An 8,670-nucleotide genomic window follows, 5' to 3' on the forward strand; every position below is an offset into this window, starting at 1 on the left:
AAAAAGGACGTGTATTCCAGCCGTTTATAACGACACAGCTACTTAGCTAGCTAATTAGCCTCGGGTTTCATTCTCAATAGAAATCATTGACGTTCAATGGTTTGATTTATCACAAACTGCAGCATGTTTGTATTTTAATAAGCCACTTTAATGGCGTACAATGGCCACCAACGCGACGATGGAAGTATCGACGAAGACGAAACGCCCACGAAACAGCCGCGGACCGACAAGGAGATGCCCGGTTGTCTCAGAAACGAGCCCGAAAATGAGGCATCAACGTCGGCAGGGAGAGCCACGGCCGACAGGCGGACCTCCAACACTACAGCGAGGCATCGGCGCGACTCGGTGAAGAAAACAAGGCCGCGTAGGTGTTGCACATTTGATAGAATGGGCTTGGTGTATTAACTGGAATAGGCATCATTGCATGTACACAAAAAAAAAAAAAAAGCAAAGCAAAGGCGTTTCCTACAAAAGGCAGGCAGTGAAAATGCTATTTATTAGAAAGACAGACCTGTAAATGCCCGAACATAATGATTTAAAATAAATTGCAAATGCACAATGTGCTGGGGTGATGCTTAAACTTGCAAAAAAAATTATTTGGGCATTGGTATTACAATGCAATATCGGTGAGCAGTTGTAGTGGCAGTGTATTTTGCAACAAGATGGCGTTCGCGGTACACACTGTACTGATGGCTCTTATGTCGGACAGAACATCCACAGACACGGCAGATCTAACTGCCCCCTTTGTCAATAAGCAATTAAAGATATGATTTTAAATTTAAGGTTATGTATAATATTGACTAATAGAAGATATATAGATTTAAATAAAGATATATATGGAAAATCAGATAGAATTTATAGAAGACATATGTATATTTAAGCATAGATCCTTCATTGTGTGCATAAAGATTGCACATTTTGTACTAGTAAATTGTGAATAGTGCAGTCATTTTCATTTTGCAGCCCTTTGTTTGGGCAGCAGCATCCAAGAAGAAGAAGGACACGCGTTGCTAAGGAAAATAAGCATCATTACATACACACCCCCTGCAGAGCCCATTGGTTTGAAAGCAGAGGGATCTTTAGTGGGAGGCTCTTTCAGCTTTAATATGGACTGGTACAGAAGTCAATCATTTCTGCCAATGCAAATAACCATCTATAATGATTTCTTTCTGTGTAACGAGAGGAAATTCTAACAATGGGACGAAAATAAAACATGCACATTTTAAAATTTCAATGATTTTTTCTTTCTTTTTTAATTATAATTCATTGCTAAGTATGAAAGAAAACAATCTCTGTTCGGGCATACATTAAGTGATTATTAATCTATACGCATATTTTTTTCACTAAATGTTGAAACTCATATCAATCCATTTATCCATCTATCTACCTAGAACCCATCTATTGATATATCTTTATTGATAAATTTAAAAAAAAATTCTAGCAATATAAACACTTTTCCCGCCTTAAATGTTGGTTATTGACATTTCTTCCCATAAATTCCCTCCCATATTGCAGCCTTCCCGTGGTTTGGCATGGACATTGGAGGCACCCTGGTGAAGCTGGTTTACTTTGAGCCCCGTGACATCACCGCAGAGGAGGAGCAGGAAGAGGTGGAGAACCTAAAGAGCATCCGCCGCTACCTCACCTCCAACACGGCCTACGGTACGAACAGTAAACATAATCAAGATTCAAGATGTTTATTTGTCATATGCACAACAATTACAGCAGCCGTCATTGGCATTTCTATACATTTTAATTGTATGTTTCATTTAATTTGAACACTTGCTGAGTCAATAAACAGTTGTTTTAAACAAATCATTAACTGTTATTGTTGAACTAATTGCACTTAGTTTCCTTATTACAAACAAGCATTTTCCCTCTTAACTGAGAACCGTACCTTACCAAACCGATCGGAACTGTGACTTCAAAAGATTAAAGATGGTTTATTTTTCATATGCACACCAATTAAAGCTGCAGTCATTGGCAATTACATTTTTAAAGGAATACTTCACCCATACGGAACCAGCGTTCTATCATTATGAAATCGCTATTATAATATAATGAATGAGGTTTTTCTTTCCTTAGTCTTCCCTCAGTTTTCCCTTGGCCCAGCTGTCCTGTTAATCCTAACCCTACATTTTAAAATGTAGGGTTGGACAGTGAGACCATAAAACCCTCTCTCTGCCTTTTTTGAAAAAATGATTGCACATTTATACTACATAGGATCTCAGAGTTCAATACACCTTCATATTTCCACCGGTGAAGTGGGTCTTTAAATGTACCGTTCCACCCCTATAGGTACGACGGGCATCAGGGACGTTCACCTGGAGCTTAAAGACCTGACTCTGTGCGGCCGGACGGGGAACCTTCACTTCATCCGCTTCCCCACACACGACCTGCCGGCCTTCCTCCAGATGGGACGAAACAAGCACTTCTCCAGCCTCCACACCACGCTCTGCGCCACGGGAGGGGGCGCGTACAAGTTCGAGAATGATTTCCGAACGGTGGGTATTAATGCAGTTTTAATTTTTTTTGGTTTTGCCTTCATAGACTGGACTGGGAAGGAGAGAAGAGAGGGAATTGTGATAGACATAACATATTTTTAACATGCGACCGGAATTCATATAATCGTAGCAGAATAGCCATCGATGGAAGCAGAATTTCTAACAGTCCTCAGGCATATTGGCAGGAAATGAATGCTAATTCACTTCTTCGCACATTGTTAAATCCTCTTTTTCATTCTGGACTATGACAAAAGCTTTGGTGAATTAATTTTAAAAAATGAAACTGTGGTGACAATGAAATAAAGCATGATATATCAGTCCCTCCAAGTGCTATATTTTTAATAAAATTAGGGATGTACAATTGCATAAATTCTCGTTAGTATATAGGCAGGAATAAATCTGTAAATTGTAATTTTTAGCAACAAAGAGGTATTTTTTTATTTTTTTTAAACAAATTCCAATTAAATAGTAATGAAGGTTGTTTTCTTACCCCATAAAAAAACAAGATGGCGGACCTGCAGCTTCACAAACTAGACGAGCTGGACTGTTTGATTCGGGGCGTCCTGTACATCGACAGGGTGGTGTCCAGCGGGCCCTCAGAATGCTACTACTTTGAAAACCCCACGGACCCTGAACGCTGCGTCCAAAAGCCCTACACACTGGAGAACCCCTACCCTCTGCTGCTGGTCAACATAGGGTCCGGGGTCAGCATCCTGGCCGTCTACTCCGAGACCGACTACAAACGAGTCACAGGCACCAGGTAATTATCAGGGATGGAGGTTTACTGAGTGTTTGCACCGGTGTCATTGTACTTTTAAAAAAATATATTTATTCATTTATTTCGGCTCTAAAAAAAAATTATAATAATTGCAAACGGTTACCAAACCAATTCCTTTAGCAACTTTTTGCTGAGTTGAAGCAAAAAGGTTCTTTGTTAGTTTGATTTGGAGTTAAGTTCCAAATATGACAGTTTCCCCTCCTCCTATTCTCTTCAATGGTTTTCATCATGTGGTTTCTCTGTCCGCTGCCTTAGAAAAGGAATTCTTAGCTCCTTCAAAATAATGGCCCTTTGTGCTTTTTGAATAAGGAGTCTGTATAATGTTGTAGAGATCCATCTTATTTTTGGCCGAGACTTTTCTATTTGCTACATTTTTAAACTCAACGTCACTATCCTTGCCCATCCAGGAAGGCATTTTTCATTCCAAACTTGTGTATTTAACGTTTCTAGAACATCAATAATAAAGCATCTCTCCTGTCAATCTTGTTGTGTGTCTGCAGCCTGGGTGGTGGGACCTTCCTGGGCCTGTGCTGTCTGCTGACGGGCTGCTCTAGCTTCGAGGAGGCGTTAGAAATGGCTTCTACAGGGGAAAGCACACGCGTGGACAAGCTGGTCCGGGACATCTACGGAGGAGACTATGAGAGGTTTGGACTGCCAGGCTGGGCTGTAGCCTCAAGGTGAGGTTTACAGCAGCTCTGTATATATTTATTTATCTATCTATCTATCTATCTATCTATCTATCTATCTATCTATCTATCTATCTATCTATCTATCTATCTATCTATCTATCTATTTATATAAACAGTAGGTAACTAGCTTTTTTTTTTAAAGAATTCCAGTATAAAGGCAGTCACAGTTTTAATCAAATGAGAAGCTAGGGCAGTGCTTAAAATACGTTTATTATCCCAGAGTGTAAAGCAGCAGCCTTCATGAAGCTCTGTTTAAGAAATTTGATCCCACAAATAGAATATCCTGTGAATACCAACATTTATCTGCCATTCTCAATACTATGTATAGTTTTGAAAAAATACCTCTTGAATAGAAAATAATAAAAAAGCTTAGGTCACTTTAGCTTTAACAAAAAAAGAACTACAATTTGTGTAGTTTTAAAAATAGAATTTAGGTATAAATCATTATTTTGGGATACACTGTTATATATCATAACATTTCTAAATTTTAACAGACTTAGAAGTATTTATCCATCTAATATGGCCTGTGTTTTTCTTTGATAGTTTTGGAAACATGATGTCCAAAGACAAGCGGGAGTCTGTGTCCAAAGAGGACCTGGCCAGAGCAACACTGGTCACCATCACCAATAACATCGGCTCCATCACCAGGATGTGTGCTCTCAATGAGGTTAGTCCCTTCACTTACTTCTACTGTGTTTTACTAGCAAAGAGAGTCAAAGGTGGATGGATGTCAAGAAAAAATGCAGAGGAAATTTGGGTTGAAATCATGTGTTTTTAACAATTAACAGTAGATGGCAGCACCCAACACAGGTAATAATCCTGTGACAGCATCGAAACTGTCACTTAAGTCTTAAACTGAATCAGATGCACTTGTACACAAATGCAAAGTATTTAACTGTTTGTTATGAACAGGTGCTATATGGTAGAATTGTGGTGACATGTGGACGATTTCTTGTTTGCATAATGTTGTGATTAAAATCAGAAATGACTTTAGATTAACCTGTCTGTGGAAGAAATCCGTTTCCTGTCTGCGTTCAGCCTCTTTACGGTGCTGCCTTGTGACGTCTTGATCAAGCAGCATTGTACAGGGCTATGAAGGCGGAGAGGGTGTAAGCTGCATGATTCACATCAGGGGGTTGTTTATGTCAAAAAACAATAAGACACAAGAACATATCATAGAATGGTAGCAATAATGAATGAGATGTGTTCTTTAATTTGCAATCAAAGAAGCTGTTATGCGTCAAATAAGTGTATAAAATATGTTACATTAAATAATGCATGCAGAAAAGTTTGATGTCGGTATGATTTGGGTTGTCTGCCTTGTAAAAACTACTAAAGGTGCGAACACACTGCACACCGCCGCGCGGCAAGTTTACATAGAAAGTCAATGTATTTTGTGCGCCGCCGCGCGAATCAGCGTTGAGCTCCTCCCGACGTCACTCGCTTCGGGACGATTGACAGAGGAAATTAAGATGGATGAAAACATAATAGTCACAGTTTGCTCCCATAAGTTCTGTGAATAGCCTCTGTGTCTGTTGCCTGCTGTGTACAGCTATCAGTTTTGCTTTATGAACCAAGTTAGCACCAGTTAGCTTGGGGAAAGCACCATCAGCACAGCAGACTGATGCTCTCAGCACCGGTTAGCACCAGCGCCAGCAGAGCCCCATAGTAGGAGAAGGCTACTCTGGGCGGCGGACACAATATGACCCAATATGATCACGCGACGCGGAACCTGCGATTCGCGCGGCCAACTGCCGCGGAGTGCAGTGTGTTCGTACCTTAAGGCTTATACAAAGGCTTATATATAGGATAATATGTGTTGGTTGTTTTTATACTCTTGATGATTTTTTGCATGAATTATTTCATCCCCACTCTCTTCCATCACTAAGAACATAGAGCGAGTTGTGTTTGTGGGGAACTTCCTGAGAGTGAACACGCTGTCCATGAAGCTTTTGGCCTACGCCATGGACTACTGGTCTAAAGGACAGCTCAAGGCTCTCTTCCTACAGCACGAGGTAAATATATCAACCCCCTGTTTAAAGATGGAGTCAGCAATTCTGGAGAATGCTTGTTGTGCGCTGAAAAAGAAATATGGGGTTAATACGCAGCCTAGGCTTTATAAATCGGTATGTTAATAAAGGGGCGCCACTGTAGCTAGCAACATGCTTGTTCAAAGAGCGTAGGATGTGTAGCGGATCGTGAGGAGATATTTACTGATTTTGAGAGAACTTGATTATGACAACAATCATTCTCCAAAATGGCTGACTCCACCTTTTCACCTCGGGAGAACAAAAATGTAGTTCTGTGCTTTAAGTGGCTCAATTGTTTCTAACTATACTTTTATTTTGTATTTCTTTAGGGTTACTTTGGAGCGGTTGGAGCCCTGTTAGAGCTTCTGCATCCGTCCTAATCTGTCCGAACTACATCCAAAGAAAGTACTTGTCAATCTGCTGCAAAGACCATTAGCACTTTAGCTTGTTCAGAACGATTTCTACAGGGGGAATGTTATGATAGCCACTAGCAACTTACTGGTTAACTAACAAAGGTCCTATTTTTATGTTTTCAGAAACCAAGCTGGTTAGTAAAATGGAGAAAGGGTCTTATATATGTTGATATCAGTGGATAGAAGTCTATGTCCTGCCCTAACCAAAGCTGTATGAAGCAAAATTTGACAAAGTTATTGTTTGCTGAAGCGAAAACAAACGGAAACATCTCAAGGAAATTCACCACGGTTGCCTGAAATACTTTGGTTTGGTTACTACCCTCAGGTGGGTATCAGCAGGTCCTGGGCCAAATATTAGCAAGTACTTTTTATGGTTTATTTTATCCTACTTAAGTTACTAAGTACCTGGTGGATCGGAGTTTGTGAAATTGGACCTTAATGTACAAGTCTTTTTATCACTGTTACATTGTTGATTACTTGTCTGGTTCTTTAAAATATGACAAAATGTCCAACTTTAGTTTCCAGAGCAGAATATGACTTATTTAAAATGCTTCTTTTGACTGAACAAGAATTCTAAACCCAAAGATATTACTTTCCCTATCATATAAGACTATCTTCATATTTCAGAAGCTAGAACCAGGACATTTTTCTGATATCATGTTGCAAATTAATATTCTTTCAATTATTCGACTTATCCCTTTAATTCAACATACCTATTGTTCTGAATAACAGCATTTTGGTGTTCATTACAACACTGGTTAATCTTGTTAAAGTCCTAGATGCCATCTTGAGAATCGAGATGATGGAACTCCAAAGTTTAAAATTCTTAAGCTGTTGATTTTCTTTTACTGGAACATGACTGAGCCTTTTGTGAGACAAGTTATAGTCCTGATTGTATCACCGTCCAGCTGATACGCAAACGTGATCTTAATCAAAACACTGAGAGTCTTACAAGCACTTAATAGTATTTTTTTATTATCTGTGAACATTTACTCATTGTCACTAATTGGACTTGCAATGAATGCGTGAATGGTAAGTGATTTTTTTATTTTTTTTAACCGTTGGCAAGAGCAATCAGCAAGTGAAATAATACAAATGTGAAAATAGAAGTTAAAATTTGGGCATTGTGTCCCAAATCCTGTGACCCAGAGCGAGTTCAGTCTTATTGAGAATATTTAGTTTGTTTACTTTCTGCGTAATTATTAATCTGTTGAATTTAATATTCATCTTGCTCTGTCCTCATGAGTTTTTTTTTTTTTTTTTAATATATATAGAGGAGTTTAGCAAAGTAGGCTATATGTTATTTGTCCTGCCATTTTATTTAATTTGTCCTCTTCCATTTTAAAGTCGATAATCAGTCCATGGATGGATACAGGGACCATTATGCACCTGATGGAAGTGATTTGACCCCCAAGTTACTTGATATAATGTATCTGCTAGTTTTATATCGAGTAGGCCAACGTTGATTTTTAATGAAGTGCCTTGTGTCATGTTTTTGTAACGAATACATTAATATGTTCAGCAATTTGATTCAACATCAGACAAAATAATTTGTAATTTTCAAAGTTTCCCTCTGTCGTTTGCTTTTACATTACATAGAAAACGTTGTATTTTTTGTAACAGATACTGCGACATTTCTGATTGCATTCTACCTATTAAATACAATCTTTTCATACAGTGACTAATTGTGATGATTTGTTCAAGGCGACTCTGAACTGACAAGCAAAGCAGCAAAAAAAAAAAAAGATGTTTAGGCCCTACTTTTTGTCAATTAGCCTAGTACCCCGGTGACCAGCCAAAAAGCTGACAGGTTTGGGACAGGAATGTACTTGTCTTCCAAGGCATGCCTCCATGGAGAAAGAAAAAATAGCCTACACAAACGTAATGTTATGGTTATTTATTTGTACATACAATTTCCATTGAAAACGATGCAGAAGCTTTTGATTTGTGGGTTGCAGTAGGCCTGAGTTTTAAGATGGGCTTATTTCTGCTATAGGCTATGTACCTATTCGCACCCTACAGGCTATATTGATATAGGGCAGGCTATAATTGGAAATAAATACAACACTATTTTACTGCAGTCACTAACCTCCTATTATGCAGCCTACCTAAACCTATAGGTCCATAGGCCTATAAGTATTTTTAATGATTTTACAGTCAATGTTTTTTTTTTTACCATAACATTTTCTCTTTTTTTAGGCTAACCATTTTACTAATGTAAATCATCTGTGAAAGCGGTTGTCATCCTCTAGACAC

The 8,670-nt window shown here is 38.7% G+C and overlaps 1 protein-coding gene across 2 annotated transcripts; it reads left to right on the plus strand.

The window, feature by feature from the left end:
- Positions 1-15: 15 nt before the first annotated feature.
- Positions 16-7,145, plus strand: pank2 (pantothenate kinase 2). Of its 2 annotated transcripts, none has more exons than XM_080042772.1 (8): positions 16-364; positions 1,516-1,662; positions 2,299-2,504; positions 3,011-3,264; positions 3,783-3,959; positions 4,515-4,638; positions 5,861-5,986; positions 6,331-7,145. In XM_080042772.1, exons 1-8 carry the CDS (start codon positions 151-153, stop codon positions 6,379-6,381), a joined length of 1,299 nt encoding a protein of 432 aa, XP_079898898.1. In that variant the 5' UTR covers positions 16-150; the 3' UTR covers positions 6,382-7,145. The 2 variants fall into 2 exon arrangements, with proteins under 2 accessions (XP_079898898.1, XP_079898899.1); XM_080042773.1 differs by having other exon boundaries at positions 3,783-3,926.
- Positions 7,146-8,670: the final 1,525 nt, after the last annotated feature.

The sequence above is a fragment of the Ammodytes marinus genome (genome assembly GCF_949987685.1).
Source record: "Ammodytes marinus genome assembly, chromosome: 15".
In the NCBI taxonomy this organism is placed as follows: Eukaryota; Metazoa; Chordata; class Actinopteri; order Uranoscopiformes; family Ammodytidae; genus Ammodytes; species Ammodytes marinus.